We start from the raw sequence: 17,388 nt of genomic DNA on the forward strand, positions 1-17,388 counted from the left end.
TATTTAGATAGTAATCATCCTTCCTGTTTTTGCGACCAAAGTCGATAACCTCAGATTTATCCGCATTAAACCATCTGCCATGCATCAGCCCACTCCCCCAACATGTCCAAGTTACCCTGCATTCTCATAGCATCCTCCTCAGTTCACACTGCCACCCAGCTTTGTGTCATCTGCAAATTTGCTAATATTACTTTGAATCCCTTCATCCAAATCATTGATATATATTGTAAATAGCTGCGGTCCCAGCACCGAACCTTGCAGTACCCCACTAGTCACTGCCTGCCATTCTGAAAGGGACCCTTTAATCCCTACTCTTAGTTTCCTGTCTGCCAACCACTTCTCTATCCATGACAGCACTCTACCCCCAATACCATGTGCCCTAATTTTGCCCACTAATCTCCTATGTGGGACCTTATCAAATGCGTTCTGAAAATCCAGGTACACTACATCCACTGGCTCTCCTTCGTCCATTTTCCTAGTTACATCTTCAAAAAATTCCAGAAGATTAGTCAAGCACGATTTCCTCTTCGTATATCCATGCTGAATCGGACCGATCTTGTTACTGCTATCCAAATGTTCGGCTATCTCGTCTTTTATAATTGACTCCAGCATCTTCCCCACCACCGATGTCAGGCTAACTGGTCTATAATTCCCTGTTTTCTCTCTCCCGCCTTTCTTAAAAAGTGGGATAACATTAGCTACCCTCCAATCCACAGGAACTGATCCTGAGTCTATAGAACATTGGAAAATTAACACCAATGAATCCACGATTTCTAGAGCCACTTCTTTAAGTACCCTGGGATGCAGACCATCAGGCCCTGGGGATTTATCAGCCTTCAGTCCCATCTGTCTGTCCAACACCATTTCCTGCCTAATGTGGATTTCCTTCAGTTCCTCTGTCACCCCAGATCCTCTGGCCACTCCTAGACCAGGAAGATTGTTTGTGTCCTCCTTAGTGAAGACAGATCCAAAGTGCCTGTTCAACTCATCTGCCATTTCCTTGTTCCCCATAATAAATTCACCTTTTTCGGTCTTCAAGGGTCCAACTTTGGTCTTAACAATTTTTTTCCTCTTCACATTCCTAAAGAAGGTTTTACTATCCTGCTTTACATTCTTGGCTAGCTTACCTTCGTACCTCATCTTTTCTCCCCGTATTGTCTTTAGTTATATTCTGTTGTTCTTTAAACATTACCCAATCCCCTTGCTTCCCCCTCATCTTTGCTACATTGTACTTCACTTTAATTTTTATACTGTCCCTGACGTCCCTGTCAGCCATGGTCATCCCTTTCTCCTTTGGAATCTTTCTTCCTCCTAGGAATGAACTGATGCTGCACCTTCTGTATTATTCCTAGAAACACCTGCCATTTTTGTTCCACAGTCATCCCTGCTAGTGTATCTTTCCAGTCAACTTTGGCCAGCTTCCCCCTCATGGCCCCATAGTCCTCTTTATTCAACTGCAACACTGACACCTCCGATCTACTCTTCTTCCTCTCCAATTGTAGATTAAACCTGACCATGTTATGGTCACTGCCTCCTAATGGCTCTTTAACCTCAAGGTCCTTTATCAAACCCGGTTCATTACATAACACTAAATCCAGAATTGCCTTCTCCCTGGTAGGCTCCAATACAAGCTGTTCAAAGAATCCATCATGAATACACTCTACAAAGTCCCTTTCTTTGGGTCCAGTACCACCCTGATTTTCCCAGTCTACCTGCATGTTGAAATCTCCCATAACAACCACAGCATTACTTTTAGTACATGCCAATTTTAACTCCCGATTCAACTTGCGCCCTATGTCCTGGCTACTGTTTGAGATCTAGATTAGTCCCATTAGGGTCTTTTTACCATTACAATCCCTTAGTTCTATCCATACTGACTCCACATCTCCTGGCAATTCATCTGCAGATCCTGGCACTAATTCTTTACCTATAAGCATAGAACTCAAGACAGTTGAAATGCTTGGGCAAGGACTTTAACAAAAGCAGAACCACCACTGAAAACAGCAGGAAAACAGGAAATGATTTTAACCCTATATCTGTGGAATATCCCCGTCATTCATAATGTGTTCTTTAACACGGTAAGCCATTCATTCTAATGTTCAGGTGCCAATGAGATCGCATCCATTCGTTTAATTGACAATTACTCTTTTAGAAGATGTTCCAATGTTTATGAATGTAAAGGTAGACAAAAGTGCTGGAGAAACTCAGCTGGTGCAGCAGCATCTATGGAGCGAAGGAAATGGGCAACGTTTCGGCCCAAAACGTTGCCTATTTCCTTCTTTCCATAGATGCTGCTGCACCTGCTGAATTTCTCCAGCTCTTTTGTCTACCTTTGATTTTCCAGCATCTGCAGTTATTCTTAAACAGTTTATGAATGCAAAATTGTTTTTCAGTCTCGACTTCAAGAGGCACAGCTAATTCTTGGTTCACGATTACGGAACGGTTTTCAACTCAAACTTGTATGGAGAACAGCAGCAAGGAAAATAAAATCCCAATAACAGTTTCCCCATGCAGGTACTGAATCCCTTGTAGTATCCAACACCTTTCCCCCATGGTTTTCAATTCCTTCATTGTCCATGGTATTCATTCTGACAGGGTTCACACAATTTACACCCCACTCATGAACTGCTTTAAAAAAAAAAAAATAAACACACACAATGCAAGTTTTAACTTGGTATTTAGTTTAAGTAACCAAAAAGTACTGTACTCCTGACATGAAAGGAGCTTGTTCCTAAAAATCGTCCATCAAGATTTTTTGTAATGCGAATCCTTAAATTGATACGGTTTGGTGTTTAGTCATTTTCTCCCTCAGAAGTACTGAGAGAACACACTTTTTCCACATCTAATTTTTGGTAGCAGTTTGTGATTTCCACAAGCGCTAGTTTCCATTATCTTGAACTCCATAACATACAAGTACATTGTATTAATCTACCCTCTCGGCTCAGAATCATTCAATATATCTGCACAATCTTTAATTGCTTCATGATCTGCATTCATGGAAATAAGTGATAATATCCCCCATCCATTCCATTGGTAAAGATGTAGCAGCTTTTGTTTAAAAAGAGGTAGAGGCCCGAATATGAATCTTTGTCATCTTACCCAGTTAGGGATAATTTTGCCTGTTAACCTCAACCAATAACCACACAATTTGCTTTCTCCACAAGCTTCAACTGAGACAAAGTATTTTAACTTTTAAAAGCCCATAGGTGTCAAAACAGCCTTAATCCATAAAGCCTCAAGGCCACTAAGAGCACTCCAGAGCTGCCTATACAATCCCCTCAGCAAGAAAAAGTCCCAGGATGCATAAATCTGCCTTATTTCCCCAAGCCTGGAACAAGAGTTTCTAGAAGTCGGCACTATTTTAGAGGTAGCAAGACAGATGTAATGCATTCCACAAAGGAATGACATAATAGACATTGATAAACATTAGACATTTCTTTCTATTCATGCTGGAAGAGGGACAAAAAAAATAAAATTAAAAAAATTCTTACCCCGAATCTCCCAAGATGATGACTTTCAGCAAAACTTTCTTTCTGGATGTCATCTTTCAAAGCTGGAAGAGAGGCAAATACAGTTAGTTTAGATGAAACATTGTGTCTGGGGTCACGAGTTTAAGGGTTTTTTCTTCCATTTCACTACAAAGGTTGCACTTATGATCGTGAGAGCGTAAACAAATTTAAAACCATCATGCACATGACATTTATCAAGTCAACATCCAGCAAAAAAACCCAACAAATTAGACAACAGCCTTTAGAAAGATAACTAATTAATTCTACCTGGATTTGTGCATCTCCAGCATGATATTGCGATTGACCATGCTCTTAAAACAAAATGGGTTTATAATTATATTGTCATTAGAATCATTAGCAGAAGGAGGCTAGTTGGCTTGCATTCTCTTGGGAGACTTTTTTTTCCCCCAGTCTAATTTCACCAATCACCCATCCCATTCAACTTTGGAAGCCAAATGCTGACAAGACAGGACCAGTTTCAGTTCTATAATTACCACTGCCCAGCCTGTCTTGTAGCCCCAACAAAACTTAGTCCTCAGTGCAGCTGATTGGTCAATATTATGTGACTGCAAGATCATAGCTCAGTTGACATTTGCAGATATGAAATGCATGCATTCTTAATCAAATCCAACATTGCATTGTCAAAATTGATAGTACATTTCAATTGTAAACAGCATTATGACATTCAAACCATTTTCCAAGCTATTATATACCAAACTTTGGTTTTTAATCCCTTTCCACCAAACTTCAAAATTGAAAATTAACTGTCTGGAAGTGCACTTGTAAAATCTAACAGGGAATCACCAATTCTAGACAAGCAATTCAGACTTCTGTGAAGCAGACAGTTGTAGTTAATGTTTATTGGACAAGCCACCGGAAAGCTTAATTTTAGATGTGAAATTCCATGTCATTGAACAAAGTGAATTTGGTTCCTCTGTTCATTCATGGACTGGGGTTGGGATGTGGGTGGAGATTTTGGCTTGGTGCACAGAACAAACATTAATTCCTACTTATTCTCTCCAATGATTCATAATTCTGCTCTATTAATTCAAAAGCTCTGATTTGCAGTGAACTGTGGAGAATGAAAAATCTGATATTTAGCTGGATTGCATCATTCAAAACAATTATTGGGCAGTTTCACCTCATGTACTTGTAAGCTTAATCAGCCACTGAAAGCTTTCACCCATTGTGCTTATTTAGCCCCCTGTAGTGCATCACCTGTCTGTCGCTTCAATGCACTTTTGGAAATCCCAAACATTATTTCTGTAAACACTAGCTCTATTAGAATATACAAGGGTGTTTTTATTACAATGAGCTTATAGTTCAAATTAGATTTACATTACTCTCAAATGTTAACATTGATACTAGATTTTATTACAACATTAAGTAGCAAATGACAAATTTGGGATGTTATGAACAGAAGTCAGATGGGCTGGGCACAAAACATCTCATTCCCAAGTATCTCAAAGGTTTTACTAGGGGGTCTATGATAGATTTATCCTAAGCAGCTGATTAACACAGACAATGTCATGCCCTATTATCAGAGACAATGCAAATATCAATCACTTATGCATGACACTTCAGTATGGCTAGAAACCCAGCTCCTTACACAGAAAGGCCAACAAAAATATTGCAAATTGGCACATTTTAAGGGCCAGGGTTACATTCTAAAGGTCACCCTGAAAGTTATGCAACTCCTGCAAGGCTCATGAGGAAAACAAGTTGGTGTGTACACCCAGTCACTGAAACCCAAGTGTACATTGAAAGAAAACTTGATAGTGTAAAATGCAAATCAAAGCAAATAGAATAGAATGCACTGTGACCAGCAGTGCACTGTACTAAAGGAAACTTTTCATGGAAATTATGTTCCCATTGACCATTCTATCCAAACAAAGTACCTGGACAGTGCAAAAGGATTTAACAAAATGGTTTCAGGGATCATAGATTGCAGCTCCAAGACCTGGAAAATAGGACTAGACTAGGAAAATGAGATTTCACAAAATGACAGATATTTAGATGGTGTGTACCTTTCTTCCCATCTCCCCCCCCCCCCCCCCCCCCCCTCCCCTAAATCCCAACCATATTATAATACCAGCATAGCCTTTGGTCAACCATGGACTGTTTGAAGACATACCTCAAACCTGGCAATACAGACAAACGATGAGCACCATTCATTGCTCCATTATCAAAGTACTGCCAGTATGGCCGCCACAAAAATGGACCAATCCTGGGCCACAATGAAGCTTTGATTACATTTAACTAGGTCAATTTATCAAAAACACCGTAAATAACTTGACAGTAGACAAGAATGTTGGAGAGACTCAGCGGGTGAGCAGCATCTATGGAGTGAAGGAATAGGTGACGTTTCGGGTCGAGACCCCTCGTGGGGGGGGGGAAGCAGGAAGAAGAAAGGAAGAGGCGGAGAGCTGGGAAGGAGAGCGGAATGAGGGAGAAAGCAAGGATTACCTGAAAGTACCAAGGGAGGGGTAGTTAGGGTGGGAAGGGACGAATGGACCAGGGAGTTACGGAGGGAGCGGTCTCTGCAGAAAGCCGAAAGGGGAGGAGATGGAAAGATGTGGCCAGTGGTGGGATCCCGTTGGAGGTGGCGAAAATGTCGTAGAATTATCTGTTGTATGCGACGGCTGGTAGGGTGGAAGTTGATGACAACGGGGACTCTGCCCTTGTTACGGGTGGGGGATGGGGGAGTGAGAGTGGAGCTATGGGATATGGAGGAGACCCTGGTGAGAGCCTCATCTATGGTCAAAGAGGAGAGCCCCCGTTCTCTAAAGAATGAGAACATCTCCGATGTCCTGATTTGGACCACCTCATCTTGGGTGCAGATGCGGCGTAGCCGGAGGAATTGGGAGTATGGGAGTAGAGTCCTTACAGGAAGCAGGGTGGGAAGAAGTGTAGTCCAGATAGCCATGGGAGTCAGTGGGTTTATAGTAGATGTCAGTCCCCTCACTTCCCAACACCCCACCCGTAACAAGGGCAGAGTCCCCCTTGTCCTCACCTTCCACCCTACCAGCCGTCACATACAACAGATAATCCTCCGACATTTTTGCCACCTCCAACGTGATCACACCACTGGCCACATCTTCCCATCTCCTCTCGGCTTTCCGCAGAGACCGCTCCCTCCGTACCTCCTTGGTTCATTCGTCCCTTCCCACCCCCTCCCCTGGTACTTTCCCTTGCAACCGCAGGAAATGCTACACTTGTCGCTTTAACTCCTCCCTTGACTCTATCCAAGGACCCAAGCAGTCTTTCCAGGTGCGGCAGAGGTTCACCTGCTCCTCCTCCAACCTCATCTATTGCATCCGCTGCTCTAGGTGTCAGGTTCTCTACTTGTGAAACCAAGCGAAGGCTTGGCGATCACTTTGACCAACATCTCCGCTCAGTTCGCAATAGCCAACCTGATCTCCTGGTGGCTCAGCACTTCAACTCCCCCTCCCATTCCGAATCAGACCTTTCTGTCCTGGGCCTCCTCCATGGCCTGAGTGAGCCCCACCATAAATTGGAGGCGCAGCACCTCATTTTTCATTTGGGTAGTTTATACCCCAACGGTATGAACATTGACTTCTCCAATTTCAGGTAGTCCTTGCTTTGTCTTCTCTCTTTCCCAGCTCTCCCACAGCCCAATGTCTCCGCCTCTTCCTTTCTTCTTCTTCCCGCCCCCCCCCCCCCACCCACCCACATCAGTCTGAAGGGTCTCGACCCAATACATCACCTATTCCTTCGCTCCCTATATGCTGCCTCACCCGCCAAGTTTCTCCAGCATTTTTGTCTACCTTCGATTTTTCCAGCATCTGCAGTTCCTTCTTAAATAATTTGACAATCGCTAAGCCTGCAACCTCAAAGTAGAAGAGTAGCATCAAAAAAATCTTGCAGAGGTTGATTAGAAGATGCCGTTTACAGGTAAAGAGATGTCTGGCAAGTGGAGGCTTTTAAAGGCCACATAGGGAGACAACATGACATGCTCTTTTAGTTTGGCAGGTTGAGAGAGCCCTAGTTGCCAAGGGAAATAGAGGCTCAAGTCATAAAAAAAAAAAGAGGCACGTGTCAGGTATAAGCAGCTGGGAGTGAGCAAATCCCACAGTGCACACAAGAAAAATCAGGAGGGCAAAAAGAGGATACGAGATAGGTTTCTTTCTTTGTCTTATCTGCCAGTGCCAAAAGATACTGTGTCATCTTTAGCTACAGGAGAGATACCAGATGGTCAATGTGTCTTTATGAAGGGCCATAAAGACAAGACTGTGAACAATGTACTAGTGCACCTCACAGTGGTGGGCAATTACTAGAGGGAATTCTGAGGGACAGCATCAACTCGCATTTGGATACGCAAGGACTGATTAGGAATAGCAGCTTTGTGAATGGGAAATTGGGATTCACCAAGTTGATGATTTTTTTAAATTTGAAAAAGGCCACCAAGTGGATTGACATACCCATGGCAGTAGATGTCTATATGGACTATGGTCCCAGGAGGTACTCTGGACCAGGAAGGTTAGATTACATGGGACATCGGATGAACTAGCCAAATAGATTCAAAATTGGCTTGGCGGCGAGTAGTAGAGGGTTACTTTTCTGAATGGAAGTCTGTGATCAGTGGTGTGCTACAGGGATCTGTGCTGGGGATCAACTGCTTGGCATTGATATACGATTTGGATAGCAATGCAGTTAATATCTATCTATCCACAACTAAAACTATGATCTTGTTATCTTCCAGTTTGTGCGGTCTTTCTATTTTAGCGAAAACGGTACGCGATAGCGCTACGATTTTTCGTTACCTCACTCACCAGTCTCCTGTGCACTGAATGCACCAAGTTTTGTTCCGATCGGTTGAATGTTGTAAAAGCTAGCAAGGTTTAAATATCTTAAAAACCTCGCGTGCGCAGCTCCTCTCCTGCCAGTCAGCGCCACGTGGATTAGTCTCTTCTCCTGTCACACCCCAAGACAGTTCGCCCTTCTGCCGCATCGCGTCTTTACTGGAGCAGAGGATAGCCGGCGGAGGTCTCCAACCGGACGCAATTTTCGGTGGGACCCGAAGCAACCCGACCCGGCCCAACCCAGCGCCGCAGATGTCGCCAAACGGAAAGCGGAGACTCTGATCCCGGCGGAGAACGACCAGCAACCAGCGGCCACTGTGTGTCCCCATCGCACCGCCAGCTCCCAGCCCCTACCCCCTCTGATCATCCTCGCTGGCCCCTGCCCCCCCCCACCCCATGGCTCTTCCCCCATCTTTTCTCCGAGCTCACTACCCTCCTCCAACACACCACCCCAACCACCCATCCCCCCCCCAGCCACACACACCCCTACCGCCCCACAAGACCCCCTGCCAACACCCCCCGCCCACAAAACCCCCTCCCACACACATGCCCCTCACTCCCACTGCACACCCCACTTCCCTCCCCTCCCACGGGACGACAAGTGCTCGGGGATGAGCCGTGCCTGCGCAGCTAGGGGCTATGGGCGAGTGGTGGAGTATTGCGTTGGGCAAACGAGTTGCGTTGGGGGAAACGGGCGAGTGGTGGAATATTGCATTGGGGAATGGGTTTCATTGAGGGACCAGGCCTCCAGTGTGACTGGGACCCAGCTAGTGGTTATTAAAGATGCAGAAAATGCAAAGTTGGTGGTACAGAGGAATGTGTGAGTATCCAAGTTTTAAAAGGTTAAAGGATTAAATGGCAGGACCCTCAAGATGTTGTATGGCAGAGAAGCCTCAGGATATACTTACAATTTCCTGAAAGTAGCAACGGAAGTAGATAAAGTAGAGGTGGTGTTTGGCACGCTGACGTTGGTTATGTACTTAAAGGTTAAAGATATCACGCTACAGCCATACAAAACTTTGCCAAGACCACATTTGAAATACTGTGCACTGTTCTGGTCTCCCAACTTTAAAGGGAGATGTCATTGAGGTGCAGGGGAGATTCAGGACATTACTAGGACTTGAGAGCTTGGGTTACATGGGATAGGCTGAGATAGGAGGCAACCTTTAGGAGGTACATAGATGGAGGCTATGCATTCCCAATGCCAAGCTCGATTGCCCCACCAGTCTCTGTAGGACGGCACAGTTTATGACAACTATCCGAACATTATATTGAAACTAAATTATACCAAAGATGGCGACCAGCAAATGTTCACAAGTTGCTCTCATTGCATTTTTGCAGAGTTTAAGGGTTAATTGTTCAACCCAACGTCACTTTTGAAACAATTTAAAATCAGCATTTTTAAAAGAATTCCAACAGGAGTAAGGTGTAAGAGCCCACCACCGATTTTAGAATTTGAGATTAACAGCAATCACATCATTATATAGTTCAGGTAGACTGGCAAGGTAATTCCACTGAACAGATCACTCATGGTGACATTTCCACCCCACCCCCAGATTTTCTCAAGAGCAGATCAGCATGTAGGACAAAAATCCCCATCAAAAGTTGTGCCTAACAACTTCAGGAAGTTGCCTTCTATTTAAACAATCAACTGCAGATACTGAAAGTCTGAAGTCAAAATACTGTTAACAATCAGGTTAGGCAGCTTATATAGAGTCTTTCATTCAGATCAATCAGCATCTGGGGGGGGGGGGGGGGGGGGGGAGTGGCCACTTGATATTGGGTGGTTGGGACACTTCATTAGTCTGCAGGCAGAGGGGAGACAGCAAATATAAAGAGAGGAGAAGTTCAGCAAGAGCTGGCAAGCAATAGGTGGATCACATAGGAGATATTGGCAGCTGAAACCAGGTGAGGGAAAGAGAAGGTAGAAATAGAGGCTAGCAGGCAAAAGGTGACTGCAAACAGCTGCAGATAATAGAATATGATAGGAATGTGAACCAAAGAGAGGCCAGATGGGAACAGCAGGGAGAAGGGGTGGGAGAAAAGTAGTGCATGGATAATGCACAGATGGAGTGGGTAGGGGGTGGGGGCAATCAGCTGGTCTGCATCTGGTTTCACCAGTGTAGGGGAGGCCACATTGTGGGAGCCAAATCGTCAAGTTTGAGGGAGGTGCAGTGAATATCTGCTTTACCTGGAAAGGTTGTTTAGGTCTCTGGAAGGTGGCATGTGAGGAGGTATTAGGACAGGTGTTAATCCTCCTACAGTTGCAGAGGAAAGGGGAAGTTGCAGAGAGAGTGGTCCTTGTGGAAAACAAAGTGGTGGGGATGGGACAGATATGGCTGGTGGCTGTAACACATTGTAGCTGGAAATATCAAGAAAGATGTGCTGGTGTGGAGGATGGTGGGGAGAAAAGTCAAAGGGAACTCTATCCATGTTCAATCTGGGATGTGCGGAAATGTGGAAAAAAGAGATGCTGGTGAGTTTGGCCCCCAAATGCAGCCTGACTTGCTGAGTGTTTCCAGCATCCAACCACTGCATCCACTTCAGAAACACAAATTCAAGAGCACATGCAAGTCATGATCAGTGCACGGATAAAGAACAAGCATTCAAGTTACAAAAAAATGTTTTGCATTCTCCATATCAGATTTCCATTAACTATTTAAAATGGGGCAAGTGAGACCAAACTCACAACTATCCAAGCACTCCAATTGTTTTGTTGAGACTAGGAACAGCACATGCTGCAACCTTGCCAAAACAAAATGCTGGAGAAACTCAGCAGATCAGGCATCAACTGTGGAGAGAATGGACAGGCAACATTATGTTTAGGACCCGTCTGGTGTATCCATGTCACTCGTCACTTATTGGGTTCAGGTGAAAATGTTTAGTTTAATGCATTGGAGACAAATTAGCATTTTTGCCGTTCCTCGATGATCTCAAGTACAACTGAAGTACAGATTCACCACCGATTTGCCTGCATCCTTGGTTCTAGAGCCTTTTTGGATTATTAATTTTGCTGAACCAATGGAGGTCGCAGCCTCTGCAAGGAGTCCAACGGTATCAGAAGAGTCCGTCTAGGCCGTCGTGGAGCCAAGATAAAGGCCCACAAAGTCGGCCGCGGAAGTTGGCTAAGAGAACTGATCTGCTGGCTCCAGCTGCATTGGAGTTCCAGAGCCTCGGCCACAGACGGCAAATTCGACCTGCCGGTCGGCCGTGGATACACTAATGAGTTAGAAATCCCCACCTCACCCGGCCTAGGTGCCACATTTTCAAGGGGTGGGAGGAATATCAAGTGTACTCATAATTTTGTACGAACTAAAGGAGGTGCTGGACCCCCAGTTGCCAGAAAATCTGTGGTGGACCTGCATACTTAATTCTACATGCTTTAGACACCTTTACAAATCAGTGCTCAAGCATACGTCAAGACTTATTCGGGATTCAATACAGTGAAAGTAACCCAACCATTTACAACTGTACAATGAATTTGGCACACAATTCTAGTGTCTATGTGCAACAGCAGGGCAGCATACCAGGTGAGAATTCAACCAGAACAGTGCATTGAAGGAGGTGCACTTTTTACATCTTCCATCAGTGAGGAATGTGGAGGAATCACTGTGGTGGATTTTTATGATAAAACATATTTTGTGTTTTGTTGCTTTTTACTGGTATGACTGCATGGCAAATCAAATTCCTTGTATGTTGCAAAACATACTTGGCTCATAAAGTATGATTATGATTAGCATTCTCTTGATACATTTCCGAGCTTAGCAAGGTCTTTATATACTTACATCAAAACTCACTGCTCCAGTGATGTTGATGCGCTTATTGCTAATTATTAAAGTATTTACCAGGAAAAGATGAATTGCCTCCAAGACAATCCCAACATGCAACATTGCACAAATCAGACGCTGGAAGAATTCAGCAGGTTAAGCAGCATCAGAGATTAAAAGGTACAAATTTTGGGTATGGACAGGAAAGATTGCCAGTATGAAGGGAGTGGGAGAGATGCGGGTTGTGGTGAGGGGATGATGTAGATAGAACTATAGGGTGGGTGGCAAATACAATACCCTTGATTCTACGATCAAAAGCTGACCAAATTTTCATTCCAGGAAATAAAAATTAAAGGTTTGCACAGAGAACGGAAACTGATAGTAAGTTATACCATCCAGCTTGCATCATGCAAGACACAACAACATCCAGGCCCACAGAGCTGAACAGGGGAATCCAATAACAGAACTCAATGTGCAGTCAACAGCACTCTGGCAACATGCCCTTATCCAAATGTCTGTTTTGTGGCTAGAATTTACTTGTCAGTTGGACATTGTTCCGGGGAGGGAGGAGGTAGATAATCTTTAGTGCTCATTGCACCAACTTACTTTCACTTACTAACACTGCTGTAGGGAAGCAGCAAGGAACATTTAAAACTCTGCTGTAATTATCCTGGAAAACTCTAGAGAGTCAGTAATATTGGCTGAAACACGAGATACTGTCCTGCGAGGACTGACATCACTCCTCAAATGCTCACCACTATCTTATTTCCAAAATTTGGTTTATTTCCAAAACAGAATAATTCGGCCATTTCATTAAAAAACAGGCCACATCTCTGCTATGTGTTGACAGCAGAGCCCGACACAGCTACATACTTCCTGTCTTCCAGACACGTCTAAAATGAACAGCTTTCACTACACAATATCAGAAGGATAATAAAACAATTCAGGCTGAAAAAGGGTCCTGACATGCAACATCTATCCACATTCTCCCGAGATGCCTGACCTGCTAAGTTACTCCAGCACATTGTGTCTTATTTCGAAAATCAATATCTGCAGTTCCTTGCACCTCCATCTTAAATTTAAAAAATAGACAAAATGCTGGAGTAACTCAGGCAGCATCTCTGCGGAAAAGGAATGGGTGAGGTTTCGGATCGAGCCCCTTCTTCAGACGGGTCTGAAACCCTTAAATTCAACTCTGCTGCGTAATTAAGAGAATGAAATCTGCAAGGTTCACAAAACCGTCCATGGAAACCGCCTTGACTATCCCATTTGCAAGTATAAGTGCGTACTTACAAATACAAATCCTTGTTATTCAGGGACAAGTCATGTGTTTCATCAGTTGTGCGAATCACGAGGAGCAGCCTTCCAAAGCCAAGCAGCTTCGTATGCCTAGACACAAAAACCACACCCAGCCTTTTCTACTGGATAGAGGCTGCAACACACACATCCGACTACGAGCTTTCTACCAATTGGCTCCAGCAGCCGTCTATCACCCAGCATCCGTACAAAGCAAATAAATAACCAGTCGAGAGGCAGTACGACACAGGCAGTCGATAATAAGAGGACAATACCGAAATAGCAACCCGTTGATGAAGTGTTATGCTAAGATGGTTGCAAAATAACCACGAAAAAACTAATCTGTTCGGCAATTTGATTAATTTACAATTTCTATTTGATTCTGTGCAATGCAGAAGGTTTATTTAACAAAAGTAACTGTAAACAAGTAGCTAAACACCACATGGGTGTTTTAAACACTCCTTCAAATCCAATTTTATTTTTTAAACAAATACACTGGTCAATATTCTTAGGTTGTCAGTGGGAACAAACCGGGCAGGGCTTTGAGATAGTCTGAGACAACAGCCCCTTTAACTCGCCTTGTCCATGCAACATTAGAAGTAAAACAGAAGACATACAGAGTCCGAAGAAGGGTCCCAGCTCAAAACGTCACCTATCCCTGTTCTCTAGAGATGTTGCCTGACCCACTGAGTTTCTCCAGCACTTTGTGTCTACCTCCCACCCCCACCTCTCCAAAGTTGATCCACATTGCATGCTTTAACAATTCTAGTGCTCATCTGCACATTTAAATAGCGCATGTTTCACTGGTTGAAAATAATCCTCCCATTCCTTCTTTAAAAAAAATGTACTCCTCAACTTATGCCCAATGACAATGGACTATCTGCTATGAGGACACATCAGCTAATGTCTACCCTGTTATGGGCCTACTGTGAAGCAGCCCAAGGTACATTAAAAGCTACACAGAGAAAGTCGCTGCCGTTGCTCCCAAACAATTATTGGGCTGTAAACAATTTAAGATAAGGCGTGGCTGATGAAATGTCAACTGCTCGTTCATCCTGAAGGTTGCAAGCAATCTTGTGAGAATCTTACCACGTTCACATACTCAATAGTTCATAGATTAAATAGTGGGGAGACCTGACATTTAACAAGCCTTAAGAGAATATGGTTTCAAACACAAAGAGGGCCAGGGATGGTAACAAAAAGTGCATACTTGCACAGCATCCAGGTCAGTAACTGGAAAACAGCACCCCTAACAGCCAAACCCGCAAGGCTACATACATCCCATCTTCCGGTATATTAAAAGGAAGAGCTTTCGCTGCACAATGTCAGAAGGGGAACAAAAATAAATTTCAAACATCTCTGTTGTTCCACTGGAACTGAATCAGTGCCCACAACCGTTCATGAGAAATCTAAACACCCACTAGACATTTAAGTTTTAAAGATCTAACAACGGGAAAAAGCAGCCGGTGTATCACGCCATCGGTGATGCATTTATTTGTTGTTGCTGCATGAAATCATTGGTAAATGTCAGGGAGGGTGGGAGGCGAGCGGGCGTGAACCGGGAAGCTCGTTCAAAGCGGATACAGCGGGTTTGCTGTTTACTAAATGTCGGGCCCGGGGCTCGAGCTCCTGTCAGGAACCCGCGGGGGGGGGGGGGGGGGGGGGGGGGGGGGGGGGGGGGGGGGGCAGTTCCTACTGACAGTCACCTGGGACGGCCCGGGGGTCGAGCCTGTTGTTAATCACCCGTCCTGGGGGGGCTCGAGCGCCTCCCGCAAGTCCCGAGGCCCGTTGGTAGGCGGCCCCGGAGTGCGGCGGTTGATCCGCTCCCGCCCGGGCCTCGCGCCGCGCCGCACCCCGGCCCCCTCACGGCCGCGCGGCCCGACCGCCACGGAAACTGACCTGAGACCACAGGGAAGGCGGGCTGAGGGTTCGCCGACCGGTACCGTCGCCGCTTGCTATCTCGCTCGCTGCTACCGTCGCCGTTACCGCCGCCGCGCTCCGACTCAACCAAAGATACTCAACCTCCCTCACTGGCGATAAACTGCGGCTCCGGCTCGACGCTTATCACCCGGGGCCTGCGTCACCAGCCCTGACGCCGACGTCCCCTTGCGCCTGACGTCAGACACGCACCCCCGCCCCGCCCGTCCGCAATTCACTTCCGGCTGTCGGAGGCTCCGCCGGGTCCTAATGCCGGTCGCGTTCTAACGCAAGCAAAATCCCGCAGTTGCTGTACAACCCGAGGTAAAAACAGAAACTGTCTGAAGAAGGGTCCATACCCGAAACATCACCTATCGATGTTCTGCAGAGATTCAAGAGTTTCAAGAAGGGTCTCAACCCGATATGTCACATATCTCTGTTCTCCAGAGATGTTGCCTGACCCGCTGAGTTACCTCCAGCACTTTGTATCTTTTTTAAATATATAAAACGTAGATGGGTTAGACACTGGGAACTGCAGATGCTGATTTACAAAAAAAAAGAAAGTCCTGGTGTAACTGCGGGGGTCTGGCAGGAATCGCTGACAAACATGGACAGGTGATATTTTGTGTCGGAGCCCTGCAAGATTTCAAGATGTATGAAATATGGTCAAGATGTAAAGATTTGCAGAGGCTGCAAACTTTTAGCCAGTCTAGCTGAATTCTAGGTGAGCAGGGTTTTATAAATGTATATTTAGAAGTTAACTGAGCATCAACAACTTTGAATTTCAGGACAATGATATCTCAATTAGTGTGGGAAAATATGGGGCCCCAGCCATAATAAACTCACATCTCCTTATCTTTCTGGTCTCAGTGCTGGGGTGGATCCAAAGTTATCTCCTTTCTGCAGATGCCACTCCTTCCCAGTGTCAGTACATCTACAGCTCTTACAAAACATATCTGTCCTCTTCCCTTACAGTTGATCAGCTGCCTCAGAAGCTTCCAGAATGTTCAAAAGTTATGGGACGTGTGGTGATATTGCAAATCATGTAATTTCCCTGAATTCTGGCACACACCAGAGGCCAGTGAGCTGGAAAAGATTTACAAGGATATTGTCAGGTCTCGAGGCAAAGGTTGGGCTGGCTAGGATTTTATTTCTTGGAGTGCAGGCGGATGAGAGTCCCCACCTGAATTGTTAAAGCTCTTGCATCTCAGCTCCAACCAAGTCCCACTTATAATCCCAACGAGCCCACACTGCTCCCCATAAGCTAGGATAATGTCCAATCGCCACTACCCCATTGTGGACATTGGACTTTGTCTCTGGAACTGATGCGCTGCAATGTTGAGAACTATATTTTACACTGTATCTTCCCCTTTGTTCTACTATTGTAATTGCGTTTGATTTGACTGTATTATGTATGCTATACGTGATCTGTTTGGATAGCATGCAAAACAAAGATTTTCTCTGTACCTCGGTACACGTGATATCAATAAACCCATACCCACACCGAAACCCTACCATAACCAACCCTATTTACTCTTCTCCAGAAAGAAAAGCCTGACCCGCTGAGTCACCTCACCATTTTGTGTCTATCTTTGGTATAAACCAGCTTCTGCTGTTCCATTTTATTACTACCCCATTTACAGTGAGACTAAGGTTGACATTTAAATACCTTTTCAAAGGATCTCTCCATTTCCATGTCATTTTCTATCTCTGCCTTTCGTCTGCTCTCATTGAGTCAATGAGTTGTAGAGTACAGACAAAGGCCCTTCAGCCCACCATGTCCATGCTGACCATTTTGCCTATCTACGCTAGTCCCATTTCCCCGTATTAGGACTGTGTTCTTCTATGCCTCATCTATTTAAATGCCTGTCACATAGAAGTGAACTCTTCCTCACCATTCCATTCAAACTTCTGCCATCTCATGAGCAAAACATAAAGTTCTGGAGGAACTCAGCGGGTCAAGCAGCATCTGTGGAGGCGAATAGACAGGCGATGTTTCGGGTCGGGACACTTCTTCAGACTGGAGAAGGGTCTCAAAGAGTCTGAAGGTGGGTCCCGACCTGAATCGTCGTCTGC

At 44.9% G+C, this 17,388-nt stretch overlaps 1 protein-coding gene across 2 annotated transcripts in view; it reads right to left on the reverse strand.

The window, feature by feature from the left end:
• rab7a (RAB7a, member RAS oncogene family) overlaps positions 1-15,488 on the reverse strand; it is a 31,574-nt gene extending 16,086 nt beyond the window's left edge. Inside the window, exons 1-2 of one of the 2 annotated variants that reach the window (XM_055647953.1) lie at positions 15,295-15,488; positions 3,492-3,553 (exon numbers count right to left, since the gene is read on the reverse strand). In XM_055647953.1, the coding sequence (XP_055503928.1) occupies positions 3,492-3,544 (53 nt within the window). In that variant the 5' untranslated portion in view covers positions 3,545-3,553; positions 15,295-15,488. Of the gene's footprint in view, positions 1-3,491; positions 3,554-13,392; positions 13,460-15,294 lie in introns of those variants that run through there. The other variant, XM_055647954.1, reaches the window with a different exon arrangement.
• Between the last annotated feature and the right edge of the window lie 1,900 nt (positions 15,489-17,388).

Source organism: Leucoraja erinacea, chromosome 16 (genome assembly GCF_028641065.1).
Source record: "Leucoraja erinacea ecotype New England chromosome 16, Leri_hhj_1, whole genome shotgun sequence".
NCBI lineage: Eukaryota > Metazoa > Chordata > Chondrichthyes > Rajiformes > Rajidae > Leucoraja > Leucoraja erinaceus.